Source organism: Anopheles arabiensis, chromosome 2 (genome assembly GCF_016920715.1).
Source record: "Anopheles arabiensis isolate DONGOLA chromosome 2, AaraD3, whole genome shotgun sequence".
NCBI classification, from domain to species: domain Eukaryota; kingdom Metazoa; phylum Arthropoda; class Insecta; order Diptera; family Culicidae; genus Anopheles; species Anopheles arabiensis.
Genome location: NC_053517.1, coordinates 107,605,632 through 107,621,731, shown reverse-complemented (window position 1 = coordinate 107,621,731; position 16,100 = coordinate 107,605,632). Strand labels below are relative to the sequence as shown.

General features: G+C 48.2%; 8 protein-coding genes across 8 annotated transcripts; 5 read left to right on the top strand and 3 right to left on the bottom strand.

The window, feature by feature from the left end:
• Positions 1–8: 8 nt before the first annotated feature.
• On the bottom strand, positions 9–1,820 carry LOC120894416 (protein THEM6). The gene is made up of 3 exons (XM_040296975.1): positions 1,352–1,820; positions 743–957; positions 9–684 (listed from the first exon to the last, which is right to left on the bottom strand). Exons 1-3 carry the CDS (start codon positions 1,503–1,505, stop codon positions 343–345), a joined length of 711 nt encoding a protein of 236 aa, XP_040152909.1. The 5' UTR covers positions 1,506–1,820; the 3' UTR covers positions 9–342.
• A 283-nt stretch (positions 1,821–2,103) lies between these two features.
• Positions 2,104–3,019, bottom strand: LOC120894417. Its single transcript, XM_040296977.1, has 3 exons — positions 2,816–3,019; positions 2,629–2,751; positions 2,104–2,560 (listed from the first exon to the last, which is right to left on the bottom strand). The coding sequence occupies exons 1-3, from the start codon at positions 3,017–3,019 to the stop codon at positions 2,201–2,203; spliced, it is 687 nt and encodes a 228-aa protein (XP_040152911.1). The 3' UTR covers positions 2,104–2,200.
• A 1,269-nt stretch (positions 3,020–4,288) lies between these two features.
• LOC120894419 lies at positions 4,289–5,301 on the top strand. Its single transcript, XM_040296979.1, has 3 exons — positions 4,289–4,562; positions 4,627–4,749; positions 4,823–5,301. Exons 1-3 carry the CDS (start codon positions 4,440–4,442, stop codon positions 5,177–5,179), a joined length of 603 nt encoding a protein of 200 aa, XP_040152913.1. The 5' UTR covers positions 4,289–4,439; the 3' UTR covers positions 5,180–5,301.
• A 1,384-nt stretch (positions 5,302–6,685) lies between these two features.
• LOC120894412 lies at positions 6,686–12,440 on the top strand. Its single transcript, XM_040296971.1, has 3 exons — positions 6,686–7,797; positions 11,780–11,943; positions 12,017–12,440. Exons 1-3 carry the CDS (start codon positions 6,795–6,797, stop codon positions 12,233–12,235), a joined length of 1,386 nt encoding a protein of 461 aa, XP_040152905.1. The 5' UTR covers positions 6,686–6,794; the 3' UTR covers positions 12,236–12,440.
• On the bottom strand, positions 9,205–10,965 carry LOC120894414 (putative alpha-L-fucosidase). The gene is made up of 3 exons (XM_040296973.1): positions 9,800–10,965; positions 9,473–9,722; positions 9,205–9,395 (listed from the first exon to the last, which is right to left on the bottom strand). Exons 1-3 carry the CDS (start codon positions 10,855–10,857, stop codon positions 9,270–9,272), a joined length of 1,434 nt encoding a protein of 477 aa, XP_040152907.1. The 5' UTR covers positions 10,858–10,965; the 3' UTR covers positions 9,205–9,269.
• A 119-nt stretch (positions 12,441–12,559) lies between the features above and the next one.
• LOC120894415 (general odorant-binding protein 68) lies at positions 12,560–13,765 on the top strand. The gene is made up of 4 exons (XM_040296974.1): positions 12,560–13,011; positions 13,119–13,385; positions 13,471–13,498; positions 13,583–13,765. Exons 1-4 carry the CDS (start codon positions 12,667–12,669, stop codon positions 13,684–13,686), a joined length of 744 nt encoding a protein of 247 aa, XP_040152908.1. The 5' UTR covers positions 12,560–12,666; the 3' UTR covers positions 13,687–13,765.
• Positions 13,766–13,886: 121 nt separating this feature from the next.
• On the top strand, positions 13,887–14,876 carry LOC120896870 (general odorant-binding protein 67). The gene is made up of 4 exons (XM_040301371.1): positions 13,887–13,995; positions 14,062–14,256; positions 14,328–14,579; positions 14,652–14,876. The coding sequence occupies exons 1-4, from the start codon at positions 13,951–13,953 to the stop codon at positions 14,772–14,774; spliced, it is 615 nt and encodes a 204-aa protein (XP_040157305.1). The 5' UTR covers positions 13,887–13,950; the 3' UTR covers positions 14,775–14,876.
• A 242-nt stretch (positions 14,877–15,118) lies between these two features.
• Positions 15,119–16,098, top strand: LOC120896986 (general odorant-binding protein 67-like). The gene is made up of 4 exons (XM_040301550.1): positions 15,119–15,214; positions 15,286–15,462; positions 15,536–15,802; positions 15,879–16,098. Exons 1-4 carry the CDS (start codon positions 15,173–15,175, stop codon positions 15,987–15,989), a joined length of 597 nt encoding a protein of 198 aa, XP_040157484.1. The 5' UTR covers positions 15,119–15,172; the 3' UTR covers positions 15,990–16,098.
• The last annotated feature ends 2 nt before the right edge of the window (positions 16,099–16,100 follow it).

The following is a 16,100-nucleotide window of genomic DNA, read 5'->3' as shown; positions in this document are numbered from 1 at the left end:
GGAGAAAGGACCGTTTTGAAGCCTTTTGGCTTTATTTCCACTGTTTTTGTGTGTTAAACTACTAGAAAAAGGGTCAACAACAATGAGCAGAGAGAGAGGGAGAGAGAGAGTGAGAAAGATAGAGAGATAGTGCGAGTGAGCGAGGAAAAGGTTTCTAGGCTATTACGCACGTGGTGACGGGCAGAAAGCTGGGCGCCTCCACACACACCCGTTTGTTTTTGCTCTACGCAACTAAGGAGCTGTGCACAACATCAAAGCGGACACAATAACAGCCTCAGAGACACCGAATTGGAGTCTCAAGTACCATCCCCGTGGAATGCAGCTTTGCTAGTCTCACATGCCTCAACATTCGCTCCGCAGGCTTGCGCTGGAGATGTCGTTCCACTCGAGCCACTTGGCCACCTCGGGCGGCAGATCGGGCTTGGCCAGGCTCGGTGCTTCAATGACACCACCCGTCTCCACCTTCTCCAGAAATTCGGTCGAACTGGTCGTGTTGGACGGCAGCTTCTTTGCGCCGGACGAGGACGGTAAGCTGATGCCGCTCTTGAGCAGCGTTGCCATGACGTCCTCCACCGAGCACTGCATGACGCGCTGGCGGCAGAGCGCAATACAGTGGATGAAGCCGTCCGTACCGCCAAGAAACCGATGCTCCATAAAGATGGACTGATTGTCCCAGTACACGATCTGTGGAAGCAAGGGAAGTTGTTGGAATAGGAAACACTTTTTAAGCGAATTACCTTACCCTGGAGCTGATCGTGAAGCGCGTGAAGGGACGTATGAACCGCCGATAGCGGATGGTGGTGGCCCCTTGTACAACCGATCCGCCTTTACTTCGAATCGTCCGGTACAGGGAGGTCCGCTCGTAGAAGTCAACCCGCGCAAAGTCTATCTCACGCAGATAGCGCGCATTGTTCATGTGGTAAAGCAGCGTGTCGATGTCATTCGTTAGGCAAAGACCTGGAAAAGAAAAAAAAAGAAAGCAATTTTAATGGACGTTGCTCCTTTGTTGAAATCTGTATTGGAAGCAATAAAGAGCAATAAGAAACGGCTCCTTATCACACTCCAGCAATTATCGATCGCCAACGAATCAATGTCTTGGACCAATGTTTTATGCATGTGTATGGTAAACTAGAGCTTAATGACATGGCTCTCTCTCTCTCTTTCTCTCTCGGTTCCCCTTTGGGCTAATGCCCCACCGCCGGCAAGCGGTCAAGAAGAGTCGATCGAAACCACACAACTACTGATGCTAAATTTAGCATCCGCGCGGTACTCTGCGGTACGAAAAATCGAACCCAAGCTCGCTAAGGAAGGAGCATGGCCTACTACTACAACAACTACTACTACTACTCACCCATCACGGTGCCCGTGTCGAGGATGTGCATCCGCTTCTTGAGAAAGCGCGCCGACACCACGCAAAGGCACATTCGCAGAAAGTAGTGCAGCTCGAACAGGCCGTACAGCCCGACCAGCACACCGAGCACAATCCCTAGCGCGGTACACAACATCTTCGGTCCAGGAATCCCTTTCTTTTGCACTTCACTTGGCCCTGTTGTTACCAAGGCAGGCTGCTGCTACTGGCTGGTACGGATATGTGTGTGATTTCGGTGTTACGGTTTTGCTCACAGTTGCATCACATTATCGCACTGGCCGTGAAAACACCACGGGGACAAAACGAACCAGACGGTACGACACAATTTTTCAAACCATTGCGCTTTCTTCTCTTCTGACGATGACCACTTTGGGGAGACGAAACCTGGATGGAATTCGTTTCGACCGCAGTGAATCGAAGCTGGACCCAGATGACAGCTACCGTGTGAGTGTGTTTGTGTGTAGTTGAAGCGGATTGTGTAAGGACGAACAGGGTAGGCTAGTGCCATGGTGGTTTGTTTTGGTTCTGGGCGCGCATGCGCCTACTGCGTTCGATGTCGAACGATTTTGGCGTGCAGTTTGTGGATGCACTTTTGAGCGAGCACACCAATACAGCGATGTGTGGAAGATGAGAGCAGCATGTAAACATTTTCACAGGAAAAGGGTTGTGAGAAAGAGGGTGAGAAAGGATTCCGTCAGTCAGTTTTCAACGAAATTGCTAACGGTCAATTTGAATTTCCATTTCAGGCTACAACGTGGTGCAATGGTGCAGATTTTATTAGCGGTTATAAAAGAATACATAAATCAGCATCGTAAATTTGTGAAGCCCCATCTACAAGAACGGACACTTGCTGTGATAGCTCTTCAGCTTGTTGCAGTCATCGTTGACGGTGAACAGCTTGGCCGGACACTCCGCGAACAGCGTCATGCCCATGCAGGCCAGTATCGTACCGGAGATGGGATGGCAGATCTGTTCCCCATCAAATGCAGGCGTTAGCTTAGCGCCCGCCTCAATTTCGTCCTTGATCGCGTCCGCCATCTTGAAGCACCCGTCGATCGCGTCCAACGTGATCTTGTTCCATTCGGGGGCCATCGATTTGGTCGAGTCAAGGTACAGTTTGGTCAGTGCTTCACGATCTATTTTACCGTTCGAGTAGAGGTTGGTGGAGTTCATAACGCACTCAGCTACGCACTGTTGAGAGGGAGTAGAGAAGGCTTGAAACCCATATTGAATTGTTATCTTGTGGACGGGATACCTACACAACCACGCGGAATGCCTTCCATTGCCATCTGGCGCTTCGTTTGACCGATCCATTTGGAGTGGCAGGTCATGAAGGCGCTCGGCTCCACGAGGAACGGCGTGACGCAACATTCCGCTGCATTCTGGAGAGTGGAAATAGTAGTGGAAATTAGAGCTCTTACATGTGATTCAACCATCAACTCTCACCTTCGGCACTGGAGGTCCTTTAAGGCAGGGATTGTCAGCAAACACGGAGCTGAGCCCAACAAGGCTTAAGACACCGATTTGAAGGAGATTTAAGTGAGCCATGTTCTTCTGTATTCCGCTTAGAATTGTACTGCTTGTACTGAGCATCTTCTGAGCAGCTTTTATATCATTCTGAGTCTCGTCCAATGCCTGCAAATACTTCATAGTGAAAATGCTGATGGATTCTTGAAGTGTCAATCAAAGCTTCTGCCCTCGCTTTGTTTCACATGTCAGTTGGGCAATATTTAACGTCAACACTTGCCCATTAAGATGTTAACTTAATGCAGCAGTCGTTCTTTTATGGGTGAAATTATACCGTACAACTTCTTATGATGAAGTTGTTTGCTTGGCAGTGGAGATGTTTGGAGCTAGCTTTTCGCATGTGTCGTGATGCTTCAGTAGAATAATGAGGTTCATCTTGAGCAGATGTAAGGGAAGTTTAACGCAGTGAAGAAGTTATTCAATTTATTATGAAGATTTCCAGTGAAAGTGTGGTGAGTTAGATTGAAGTTTCATACTTCATATTCTTATGTAGTAAGTCTGAATCATTTGATACCTTAATCGCAATGTCTGTTTACTAATCGCTTCTATTTGTTCTTTAATGTTAACAACCACAACATCTTTAACCATTATTAGCACAGCATTTCAAACTCTGTATGTTTATCTGTGGCTCAGTTTGTCCATCCGATTCCGATTAGATGATCATGATGATGCTTTAAATTATCGGCCCTTGTATGATCAATCATGTCCTATCCATCACCGCAATGATAAGCCTGATTAGGTTTGATGTGGATGTAAAAAGGTAAAAAAATGCAAATATTGTCACTGCAAAACCATTACAGGGTTTTTTGGAGTGATGTTGATCATACAAAATTGTACCACAGCTTTTGTTTGATCTATACAAAATGGTTGTAATTCCAACTGATGGTAGAATTAAACCGTTGCTTCTCTACAATTGCGTTAAACCCTGCACATTGCTTTTCCGTCTGACGCCCCAACCATCTGGCACGCCACGTGCATGGTAAAAAAAGGCCAAACAAATGGTAAAAATGACCGATCGTTTGTGGAGTATACAAATTATATCCCATGGCACGATCGCACACACTCTGTGGTCTGAACATTACGTACCCGCAAGCCAAACCATCAATTAAGAGTACCGTGCGCTCAGTGCTCTGTATCAACAGAAAGCGCCAGATTTTTGCATTCAAAGCAGCTCGAGTACAATCGATGAAAAGCGCTCCCCCGCGATGAGTGGGCAACTTTTTTCTTTTCGTGAGGGTTATTTCCATTACCTGACCATTTACTAACTAGCCCTCTTCTATGTACGCACTCTCCTCTCTCGCTCTCTCTGTCATTGTGTGTGTCGTTCTCTGTCGAATTCTATTGTGCCCACTGCAGGCAAAAGGCCCCATTAGCCATGCAAGCTCCTCATCCCTCCAAACGCCCCACAACGTGCATCGGCTGATATCGCCCCCGAAAGCAGGTTGACATTGGTACGGTGGGAAAGGGTAGATCGGACGTTGGGATAAAAACGAAAGCGATCGCCCATCGACCGGTGGTCTCTCAGTTGCAGTCGAGTAGAGCGATGGGACAGCGACAGCGTGTTGTGGTGCAGTTGGCACTGTGTTTCCTCACTTTCGGGGCCCTGCTCCAGGCCGGGGTGCTGGCGGGCGATAATCCGTGTGCTGCCGGTCCACCTGTCGATACGGTGAGTTGCTGTAGAATGACAGGAAGCTCCACAAAGAAATTGCTCATCCCTTTTTTATCACCAGAACCCGGCCGAATGTTGCCCCACGCCAATGCTGGTGGACGGTACGATCATGATGGACTGCTACAAGAAGTACGGCGAGCAGACGAAGAAACAGCTCCAGATGGATGGCATTCCCAGGGGTTGTGTAAGTAGTTGCTGCTGCAGTTCTTTTCTGTTGCCAAATTTGAAATTTCCACCACAACGCACCGTTGTTACAGTGCATTGCTGAGTGTGCGATGAATGCGACCAACATGTACGCGGACGGTATGCTGAAGCGGGACGATCTGTCGAAGATGTTCATGGACGCGGTCAAGGACAAGCCGGAGTGGATGTCGCTGGTGCGCGATGCCACCAACGCGTGCTTCGAGCTGGCGGAAAAGAAGATGGACGAGATCGAGGCGGGCGCCAAGCTGGAACCGAGCTTCGAGGGCGAGAAGATCTGCCATCCCATCTCCGGCACGATTCTGCGCTGCATGGGCATGATGATGTTCGCCCAGTGTCCGGCGTCCGTTTTTAACGTGAACGAGAACTGCAACAAGCTGCGGGAGTATGGCAGCATCTGTCCAATGATTTAGAGCAGTGCACTGTACATGTTTGTGTGTGATTGGGGTCTTGGTTGTGAAAAACGGCAAACGTTGCATAGCTGGTGTAGCGATAGGGGAAAATGAATCATAAATTATGTGCAAACAACACGGAACTAATAAGGATTTTAATGCTTAACAGCGTAAGTTAAACCGAAAATCGGGGTTTGCAGTTGATTTTTAAACAGTATAACAAATGTTAGCCTGAAAGTATGCAATACGCTCAACACGTTACCCTAAACGGCTATGCAATGTGCGATGCCGTGAGCCTAGTGAGTATGCAATCTGCACTACACTTGCATAAATGGATTTAAACGGTTCGTTTTTGTACTGCACAAAAAATGGTTAATGTTTTGATGAATTGCACTTTTTAATGGACTTGTTGATAAACAATAACAACGGTACAAGCATGTGAAGTCATTTTATGCCTGTTTTTTTCCTTATTTTGATGGCAATAATACACGAAATGAAGTTGTTATTTTACTTATCGTACAATATGCGCAGTATGTGCAACAAATAAGTAATTAAGCTGATCTTAAAAGAGTTTTTTTTTGCGAAGAATGTGATTAATGACATTTATTTTGACAATTTTGGTACGCTATACTCAACTCCACAGGCCAAAAACAATAATGAAATAATAGCTCTGATAAAAACGACATAATGACACATGTTTTGGGAACGCGCTTAAGACTAATTCCAATGTCCGCTTAAGAATGCGTTGTCGATTGTCGGTCGCATGCTTAAAACGTTCCGGCAGCTGTTCAAACAGCGCAATAAATTAAGACAGTAATTATTCAATCAAGATCTTATCGTGCTGGCCGCTTCCTGTGGACTTACCGCGGCATAGGGAATGCTTTTGAATGAAGCTATAAGTGTCTCACGCGTAATTCGTGTAAGCTCTATTAATCGACAAGGCTGATAAGGGCTGGCGAAAAAAAAAGTGGTAACACATTGGAACACCTGTTGCAGGTGTGAATCGCTTGAAGATTGTTTTGAAGGCGCCAGGTGTTCCAGATTGTGTGATTTTGTTTTCCCTCTTCTAATTCAATAAATGCACGTCACATTTGCTCAATTGTCAGTCAGGCATTAAGCGATAACGATTGTATCCACCCAAGAGCTTTACAAGAGAGAGCCAATTTCAATACCTTTCCGATGATTTTGGAATAACTTATCAATGAGTCACATTTTTATTCGCATGACACCCAAACCAAACCACCGATAGCGTCGATTCGCCCCGAAATTGCCCAACCGATTGATCACGTTTTGCGGAGGCCATTGATTCCTTCGGCTTCGCACGGAGTAGCGAAACACTACCACCACCACCACCTACATCTTTCATTATCAAATGCTGGCCGGCGTCTCGACCGTTTGCGCCCGAGATGTGAATCTTTCTAATGCGCCAAAGAGAAACAGGTGGCAAAAAAGCTGTGCACGAAGAGGACAAAAAGATGACGCCGTAGCGCACGCTAAGATGTTGTGGCACCGCGCGGCCGAAAGGACTGTGGCGAGGGCCGATTCAGTCTTGCCGAGAATCGCGCACCGCACGGACGCAACCCCGGTCGAAAGCAGTGTGCATAAAGTGAAGTTTCCTTCTCCATCCAATGCCACCATGTACGGTAACGGTTGGCGTACAATTTTAGTAGCCGTGTGCGTTACTGCTGTTACAAGGGGTTACAGTGGTGGCGTGTACGCCACAGACAGCTGTCCGATCTATCTGACACTGTCCGCGTTGGCTCGTTCGTTAGAGGACGCTCCGCTGGTGATCAACTGGGGTCCAGGTTGTGAGAATCCACCGGAATGGATTGGGTTGTACACGGAAAATCCAGCCCTTTCGAACGCTTCCCCAGCGGTGAAGGTGGTTGTAAGTGGAGAGCGCAGTGGGCAGGTCACAACGGAGGTAAAGTTTGGCCGTCGCAAACTGCCCGGTGGCTGGAGCCACGAGCAAGTGCTTCAGCACATCCCGAAGCGCAAGAGCAAACCGATCTGCTTCGACCTGTACCTAACGAGCTACGACCAGGCCGGTGAGCTGCAGTACTTCGACTGTCTGAAGATACAGCCGACTTGGATGTTTAGCGAACCGGGGCTCGGGAACGTATCGCTCCGGGAGCTGTTCCTGCCCGGGACGCACTGTTCCGGCTGCTACCAGACGCGCACGAACGTCGGGAATGTGGTGCTGAAAAAGATTGGCTTCCGCCAGAGCCTGGACGTGTGGAGTCAGCTCGTGTTCGGGATAAGGTATCTGGACTTTGCGATCGGGTACTACCCGTCGCACAATGGGACGCGCAACTTTTGGATCATGAACGAGCAGTTCCGGGTGGGTGCGCTGCGGCCCATCCTGCAGGACATTCGGCGCTTTGTGATACTGTCCGAGGAGACGGTATTTCTGGACTTTCGACGATTTCCGCTCGGGTTTCACAACAACCCGGAGCAGCACGAGGCGCTGCTGGAGCTGCTGGAGCAGGAGCTGGGAGATTTGGTGTACCGGAGGATGCCGCTAGTGTCCGGGGAGGATGAGCTGGAGGGCAGCGAGTCGTACAACCTGACGCTCGGGGATATGCGCCGAGAGGGAAAGTACATACTTATCACCTACAATCATGAGGCGAGCTTAAATGGTAAGTCAAGCCGGGGAACGGAACAGAACTCAATCAACGAGTGTGTCTCGCTCGATAAGCGATTATCCAATTGAAGCAGGCGTAGCAAATTGTGTCTGTCGCAGACGGGGAGACGCAAGCGGCGAGTGCAGTCTTTAGTGTCGTATGGCGTGTGTGCGTGTGCGGGACTGGCGAAGGTCTAAGCCAGAAGTGTCAAACCCAAATCCACTTCAAATTATACACAAAAATATACCAACAAGGGCTGAAGAATGAAGAAAAATAGGCTATCACAAAATTTATAATTAATGATGCCCGTCTTAGGTTCAAGCCCCGTATAGACCGTGCTAACTATAAGTGGGATTAACTACCCTTACTTATGGGTAAACCTACAGATCACTGAGAGCGAAACTCATTAGAAGACATTGATACCTTTGTCTGAAATATTAGTGAATCCTGGTGAATGTGACACATTTGGATTCTTTACAATGACTGTGAAAGTTCTTTGACTTGCCGTATGTTTGACACGTCTGGTTTAAACAGACAGCGCGTCTCGTTATTGGCTGCTGCTGGAGCTTGTGCTAGTGCATTGTCTGTGCCATCCCAAGCAATAATCGGACACGATAACGGAGTAGAGTGATCTTTCAACAAAGAGACTTAGGTCTCTCTCACACAAAAAGGGGTCATTCCAAAGAGGATGATAGTAAAACATGGCAAGACAGTTCAAAGCAGGCCTCGTAGTAACTTCCTGCCATTGGCTAATGAGCGGCTAAACGCTCATCGTGTCTGTTTTGCGCCTCGTGTGTGTGTCCTTCCTGAAGGGGTTTCGCTCATATAAAAAAAGCAGAAACAAACACTGCAAAGCGTGTATCTATCGCTACGATCGGATTCAAGGGCCCACACGCCACCGGGGCTCGCGTCACTAAAGCAAAACGTGACGTTGAGTATGAGCACCGTGCCCTTCCGTGCGCATACAGAGATCCCTAGAGATCCGCAACACGGCCTTGACATTCGCGTGCGCGCCAGCGCGCCCCTTATCGAGGGGCACCCGTTACGACACACCTGCACAACAATCGTGCGGTTTTCCAGTTTTTATTTCGGGGCGTTCGATTCGTCTCCCAAAACACAGCCGACACTGACCCACATTTGAGACGGCTGGTGTGCGCGTGCCTACGGTTGGTCCGCCTAGCGAAAACCGTTTCGTAATGGTGCTTAGATTCGTCATGACCAATCGCACACAAATCTGAGGTCGGGAGACAGCAGCAAAAACAAACCCACCTTTTAACGGTGAAGATAGTATGTTTTTTGTTTGGGGTGGAATTCACTAACTAAGGCCTGCGTGGCTTGGGAGTTGGGAGCTACGATGGGAAAGCTTGAGACGCGTTTTATAGTCCACAGCATCCTTCTCTACTGCAGGCAACCGAAATGCGCTTGAATTGCGTAAAGGTAGGGCGTTTTATTGCGCTGTACCAATTAAACGAATTAACCCTCTCCGTTTACACGTTTAGGGGCCACTGGGTCGTGAGTGTGATCTTCAGCGTCCAGGCGTGCTTCAGCTCGAGCCGGTCGATCTCGTTCTTGGGAGGAAACTCCACCATAATCCCATCGTCCGTCGGTTTCCACTGCAAATGGGAAAGATGTTAATGCCATTTAAAAGCGGTGTCAAACGCAACCCAACACGGGGTCTTTGCGGGCTAACCTTCAGGGCGGTGTTGTACCCCAGCATCGTGATCTGTGCAATGTTAGTCACCTGGTTGCTGAAGGCTCCCAGCCGCACGCTGTTCGTTTTGTACGGATAGTCCAGCACGATGGCGGAGATCGTGCGGAAGTTGCTGCGCCGATTCGAGGATCCCTTGGTCGCGGTGTACCAGACGCTTCCGGTGAGTGTGTCGTTCTGGTACTCCCACGGTTGGGACTTGTAGATCGCGGGTCCATTCACTTTCAACCAGCTGGAAGTAGGCAACATGCAAACCGGCAAAAGAGAGAGCGAATTTCGCAACATTTCTTCTTCTAACTCTTCCCTTACCGTCCCATCTCGACGAGTCGCTCCGCAAAGATTGCCTCAATTGTGCCGGCTTTGGTGGGGCCCACGTTGATAAGAATGTTGCCACCGCAGCTAACCGTCGTCACGAGCTCCCCGATCAGCTCGTCCGTCGTCATAAAGTCCTCCAACCGTGCGTTCACCCGATGGCCCCAGCTCTTCCGATCGATTGTCATTGCATTTTCCCACTTGTGCTTCTGCAGCACGCCCGGGTTGTACCGATCGGAGCAGGTGTGGAAGTCCCCGTGCAGACAGAGCGTCCCCATGCCCCACCGATCGTTCGTGACGATCGTGTCGCGCACCGGGCTTTCGTTGTACAGCCAGGCAAAGAACTCTTTCGCCTTCCAGTACCCGTCCGGTGCTTCCCAGTCACCGTCGCTCCACAGCACTTCCGGCCGGTACGTGTTGATAAGCTCCTGCAGCTCAGGCCACACCTTTCCATCCACGTACTCCCTTTGCATGAACACGTGCAGCTTGTCATTCAAATACAATCGATTGAACCACTCAAAAAGGGAATAATAAACGCCAAACGTTAGCTGCCCCGTGGCACGCACCGCATTGGCCAGCTCGCCCAAAACATCCCGATGAGGTCCAACATCCATCGCGTTCCAGCCGAACGTATGCTTCGACGGCCACAGCGTGTACCCTTCATGGTGTTTGCTCGTCAGCACCACGTACCGTGCACCGGAACGGGCAAACAGCTCAGCCCACTCGGTCGCATTGAACAGTTCCGCGGTAAATTCGCTCGCAAAGTCTTGATAGGTAAAGCCGGGCTTGTAGTTGTTCGCCATAAACTGCACGTACTCCTCCGTCCGGCTGCCCTGCCAGTTGATCCAGAACCACTCCGACCCGTAGCTGGGGACCGCGTACACACCCCAGTGGATGAAGATACCGACCTTCGCGTCATCGTACCATTTGGGAAGTGGGCGAGAGTCCAAACTTTCCCACGTTGGTTCGTACTTGCCGGCGGTACAGCCCAAGCAAAGCACACCGAACACCACAATCGCACTGCACAACCACAGAGACGTCCTCGCGGAACGCATCTTCACTGGAGAATAATTCGCTCGTTGCCGTTCTGGACGCTGCTCGGTAGAACGGTAGCACTATCACTGTGGTGCTTCCTTTCTCCTCCAGTGCCACTTCAGCTGCGCATCGAGGCGCACTATCTTGTACAAACACAATTGACCTATGGACAATTTGTACCGTCGCGAGATGCGCGATGATTGATTGTGTTTGTTGGCTCATCAGCTTACTGCAGGGGGGAATGCGATAACGGGAGCCAATCTGTACGGTGGCAAATGATGGCGAAAGCTGTAGAAAGGGAAATGACGATGGGATTTTTAAAGAATATGGTAAAAGTAACGAAAAGTAACTACTTACTTTTGCATGAGTAACTAGTTACTACTGATAGGTTGTTGGATTGATATAGTGGTTGAATGTAACGAGTAACTGATTAGAGGAACGAGTAAGAATGACATGTTACAAGTAACTGGTTGTCCTAGTGGAATGAATTTAAAAGAGTAACGTATTATACATGACGAAGTAGCAGGTTATTTTTACCAGTTCCAACTAAACATTCCCATCTCTAAAGGAAATGGTTGATATCACTATGAGCACTACTCACGAAAAATAATAATTACTATAAAAATATATTTAAATACAAAACTTTGTAAAGCTTTTGGAGTGATTATAAATCAATAACATTGTGGAAAATTAAAATTATTAAATTATTAAATTTAAAAAAATAATTTATTTCAAATTTATGATCAACACTTTTCCCGGTTGTGATTCTGTAATTGCTACGCACAAGTGCAAAAAACATCGCAAAAAACATCGACTCGCTCTTTCTCTCAGCTTCTTGCTTTCTTAACAGTCAACAGTCAACACAGGAATTTAAATGGTTGATCTTTTTAATTTGTTTTATTTTTTATTTCATATAATTTCTCGTTCTTCTTCTCATTCTAGAATCGGACATTATATGGCGAGCGTGGAAAAAACACTCGAGCGCTTTCCTGAAGCACACCGAGCTGGGCGAATGGATGCAGAATCTGTTCTCGCACAAGCATCCGGACGCGCCGCGCAACATTGGCTGGAGTCTGCACGGTGTGCAAGGCTTCCACGGGAGCTATGTAAGTATAAGCAGTGGAAATTAATCATAAAAAGAATGTAATTAACAACTCCCTTTTCCTAATGGAATGGTAGAACGAAGAGGAGGCCACCTTCCTGATGCCGGCGGAACGTGCCAGCATCGTCAATCCGAAGCTGATGCAGCTGCTGAGCGGCCCGTGGAGTCAGCGGGCGAACGCGGTACTGGTGGACTTCTTCACCAACACCAACCTGGTCGAGCTGGCGGTTAACACGAACCAGTACAAAACGCTACGCAATCCCGCCAACGAGGCCGTGGTCCTAGACGTTCAGTGAGCTTGTGAATCCAGTGAATCCAAAGCGACAGAGTCTCGGCAGTTTGTTGGACGTTCGAATAGAGCATCATGAACATTTCATCGTGGAATGGGCGGAACTGGAGGTCATTTTTGCCCTTCATTAGCATGATAGGATAGGTGTTAAGGTGCGATCATTAATCGCTTTTCCGTACTGAATAAAGTTAGCTGTTAAGGTGTAGATTTAACATATGATTGTTTGCTGTACTCACTATGTACGCGTACCGCTGTACAGTTATAACCTGTGCCGCAATGAACGATATCACTAAGGTCATTTCAGAACCGTTTCGAATGACCTACCTTCGTTAACAATGGAGCTTTTCAGTAGAAAAAAAAGGAAAAACTAAACAATGGTAATAAACTATGTTTACTTTAGACGTGCCCCCGAAAAAATAGGATTATGTAAAAAAAAGAATGATCAGTTTTTTGGTTAATTCTTCCATAACCCCTGAATTTGTATATAAAAGTGCACTACCCAAGTCGAACGCACCAGTTCGTCAGTGCTTCAATAACGTAACCATGGCTACGACTATCGCTCGCATTGGATCGGCCTACTGGGCCAAACTGTTGGTGCTGCTGTGGCTGGTACAGTTGGCCACCGCCGGTGAACCGAACCCGGCCTGCAAAACATTGCCCACGGTGGACAAGGACAACGAGGACAAGTGCTGCGATGTGCCGGAAATGTTCCCGAACGAAACGCTGAACGCTTGTATGGAAGAGCATCAGCATTCTAGCAAGCCGCCACTGCAGAAGAGTTGTGTAAGAAATGAAGCGAGCGACAGAGAGAGAGAGAGAGAGAGAGAGAGAGAGAGAGAGACAGCTTCAGCATGGTTTACTGTGATTGATTTCGTATCATCTTCTACTAGGAAATAACGACCTGTGTGCTGAAGAAGCAGAGTCTCATCAAATCGGACAATACGGTGGACAAGGACAAGATTAAGTCGTACATCAAGGAGATGGTGAAGGCATCGGACGAATGGAAGACACTGGTGGAGAAGGCGGTGCTGGACGAATGCTTGCCACTGATGGACAAAGATCCATCCAACGTGCTTAGTAAGCTGAAGTCTTCCTTGGGAGATTGTGAACCAGCTCCGGCACTGACCATTGCCTGTGTCGCTGCCAAGTTCTACGTGGTAAGGGCTTTGTGTGGCTGATGCATGATTGTATGCTAACAAGATTCTAATTGGTCTTTTTTTTTTGGTTTTCTATCTCATTCAGAATTGCCCCGCAAAGGACAGAACAACAAGTAAGGATTAGTATTAAGGATCTGAAGGCAACTGAAGACATCTTATGCTCACATCGTGCTCTTTTTTCGATTATTCCCTCACAGGTCCGATGTGTGATGAATGGAGAACGTTCTTGTCAAAGTGCTCCAACTCGCTGGAAGATTTGAACGCCATCTTCATGGTTCTGGAAAACCAGAAGACGAGATAAGTGGCGTGATCGGTCCGAGGATCGTGTTGGAACAATTGGAATACAAATAAAATGGCTCTCTGTCGCATCGTTTTCCGCATTGCAAATTTCACTGTTTTCTGTTTAACTGAATTGAGGATTTCTGTACTTTCCGAAACAATCAAATAACTTTGACCGTGAGAAGGGAATGAGATTTTAATGCACTTTTAACTCGAGCACATTAGCACCCGGTGGGTATAAAAGCGATGGTTGTGGAGAGAAAAAGCCGTACAACAGTTCTTCAACATGAATCGACTCGCTTGCGCTTTTGGTGTGATATTTGTGGTGGCGGTAAGTAGGATCTTCAGAGCGGTGTTTGAGAAACCCTGACCTTAACATCCTCGTTGATATGGCTAGACGCTGGAGCTTGTGCTGGCCCATCCCGGCAAGGATGTGCTCGGTTGTCATAATGGCACATCGATAACGGTGGACGAATGCTGCGCCATACCCATGCTGGCCAACAAGACCGTCATCGAGAAGTGTAAAGCGGCCCACCCGTTTAAGCCACCGCAAAACACCGACGATAAAGGACCGCGTGGACATCCGGGTGAGGTAAGTCACACGCGCGCGTAGTTATTTGACGCTCACGTGTCATACGGTCACCGTTTATCGTTTGTTTGCAGTGCATCGCTGAGTGTATTATGAAGGGTATGGGTGCGCTCAAGAACGAAAAGGTCGATGGGCCCGCATTTAGGAAGGCGATCGAGCCGGTAGTGAAAGCGAACCCGGCCTTTGCCAAGCTGCTCGACGACACGGTTAAGAAGTGCCATGAAAGCATTAACGTTGACTCGGAATTTACCCGCTACGTGACGAAACCAGTCTGCAAGCCGGATGCGAAAGCGTTCATCAACTGCGTGTACGGCACATTGTTTGAGGTAAAGTGTGATCGTCTGTTCTTTTTATTCAAATTTTAAGCTACAAAACACACTTCTACTTCTACCATTCAGCAATGCCCGACGAATGTGTGGACGCAGAAGGATGGCTGCACGCAGCTGAAGGACAAGATCAAGAAGGGCTGCGCGTACTTTGCGCTGCGCAAGCATGGCGGTCGTCGCATGCGTCCAACTTAAACCACGATCTAGCATGATCTGAATCGTTTGCGATTGTTTTTTTTGTTTGCGCGCTTGTTTGTGTGAATTGTTAAAATTAATAAAACCAAACTACCCCAAAAATTTGGCAAACAACCTCAATTGTTCAATGATTGTCCGTGCAATTGTACTGGGGGGGAAGAAAAACTCGTTAGCTTTAACCGAAGGTCAGACGTGGAAAAAAGCGTCATAATGAAGTCAACAATTGAATGGTCGAAATTTGAACGATCACAAAGCAATGGCAAGTCATTAGTTGTCGAGAACCATGTATATATAATGTGTCGTATTGGTTCACAACTCAGAATAGAAGCTTCTATTGGCCGAGGAAGTTGCTTGAGTACCAAACTAGTCCCAGCGCCCGAAACATCCATCCCGAAACAATGCTATCGTTTGTGTTTGTAGCCTCGATCATCGTTGGTTTGGTAAGAGACACAGTGAGAGACAGCTTAGATTCACTCTCTGCAGAAGTATAAGCTATCCTTTTCTCCTTTAGGTCTCTTCGCAACCACCAGCACCGGATGCGTCCTGCTTCCAGCCCACGGCAGTCACAGCCGAGGATTGCTGCAAGATCCCGAAACCGATTGACAATGCAATAATGGAGAAGTGTCGGGCTGAAAACCCCAAACCCGGCCAAATGCCCGCCCCAGGCGTTCCCCGTACGGAGGGTTGTGTAAGTGACACCCAAGAGGACCTTCTTTCTTTCGTGTTCTTCTCTGACCTTTTGTGTTCTGCATCCCCTACAGTGCATCGTCCAGTGCGCCATGATGGAAACCGGTGGGTTCGTGAACAATGCACTCAACACGGACGCGATCAAGCGCTCGATGGCGAGCACACTGGGGGCGGATCCGAACTTTGGCTCGCTGGTGAACGGTGCCGTTGATACCTGTGCCCGCCAGATCCAGAACGATCCGGCGTACAGTGTCGCACCGATATCTTCCTCGCCCGATCGTGCTGGCTGTAGCTTCATTCCGCAGGGTTTCGTTAACTGTCTGTACACGGCACTGTTTAAGGTAAGTTAGAACGTCTCCCGTGAGGTGAAGAAGATGTGTGAGAGATTCTCATATTGATGTTGTTGATCGTACACAGAGCTGCCCGGCTGCTACCTGGACCGAGAGCAGCGACTGTCAGGCGCTCAAGACCAAGCTGGACAGTGGATGTCCCTTCTTCCTGCTGATGGGACGTGGACCCAGAAACTAAGCGAAGACCACACGAGATGGCACTAATCGCAAATTTATCTACCTTTTTGTTTGTTTGTGTGATTTCTCCCCCTCTTTGTTATACATTATCTAAATAAACTAAATTGCAATG